A 1,083-nucleotide genomic window follows, 5' to 3' on the forward strand; every position below is an offset into this window, starting at 1 on the left:
GTCGTGCCCTGCCACGCGGCCCGGCCTGCTCAACGTGCACCTCGTGGCCCACACGCACAACGACGTGGGCTGGCTGAAGACGGTGGAGCAGTACTTCTACGGAGGTGCGTCGTCCCCGCCGCCTCGGGTGGCCTCGGCGCGGCTCTGCCCTCGTCCCCGGGGAACGGGGCGGGTGGTGACATCCCCCAAGGCCGCCCGGGAGGCTGCAGGGACGGCGGTGACGTCCCCCAAGGCCGCCGTGGGGGTGGAGGGGACGTCGGGGATGAAGCTGGCGGCCCCCTGGGGTGGTGCCGGGACCCCGCCGTCCCCATGTCCTCCCTGGGACGGCGTTGTGACCTATTTTCCTCCCCGAACGATGCTGAGACCCTCACGTCTCCTCCAGATGTTGCCATGGTGTTGTGTCCCCCCCAGATGTTGCTGTGATCCCTGTCCTCTCCATGTCCCTCAGATGTCTCCTGTCCCCCCTCTGGATGTTGCCATCACCCCCACATTCCCCTGGATGTCCCCTGTGTCCCCCTGTATGTTGCTGTGACCCCCGTGTCGCCTGTGTCCTGTGTCACTCTCCAGATGTTGCCATGACCCTGTGTCCCTATGGGATGCTGCTGTGACCCCTGTCCCCTCCCGATGTCTTCTGTGTCCCCCTTGGGTGTTGATGTGACCCTATGTCCCCCTTGGACATTGCTGTGACCCCCATCTTCCCCACGTCCCCCTGGATGTCTCCTGTGTCCCCCCGGACGTTGCTGTGACCCCCGTCCCCCTTGTGTCCCCCCCATGTCCCCCCAGGTGTTGCCATGACCCTGTGTCCCCCCGGCCGTCACCGTGACCCCCCGTCCCCCCGGCCGTCACCATGACCCCGTGTCCCCCCCTCCCGGTGCCGCCCCCAGCCCGGAACGAGCTGCAGCACGCGGGGGTGCAGTACATCCTGGACTCGGTGGTGGCCCAGCTGGCGGCCGACCCCGCCAAGCGCTTCGTCTACGCCGAGGTGGCCTTCCTGGCCCGCTGGTGGCGGCAGCAGGACGAGGCCACGCGCCAGCTCGTGCGCCAGCTCGTCGACCAGGGTACGGCGACGCGGGGACGTGGCAC

At 68.5% G+C, this 1,083-nt stretch overlaps 1 protein-coding gene across 1 annotated transcript in view; it reads left to right on the top strand.

Annotated features, from left to right (window-relative positions):
- MAN2B1 (mannosidase alpha class 2B member 1) overlaps window positions 1-1,083 on the top strand; it is a 9,752-nt gene that overhangs the window by 1,332 nt on the left and 7,337 nt on the right. Inside the window, exons 2-3 of the mRNA XM_026058313.1 lie at window positions 1-104; window positions 885-1,058. Coding sequence (XP_025914098.1) covers window positions 1-104; window positions 885-1,058 — 278 coding nt within the window. The remainder of the gene's footprint in view (window positions 105-884; window positions 1,059-1,083) is intronic.

Source organism: Apteryx rowi, unplaced genomic scaffold (genome assembly GCF_003343035.1).
Source record: "Apteryx rowi isolate R43461 unplaced genomic scaffold, aptRow1 scaffold_1452, whole genome shotgun sequence".
NCBI lineage: Eukaryota > Metazoa > Chordata > Aves > Apterygiformes > Apterygidae > Apteryx > Apteryx rowi.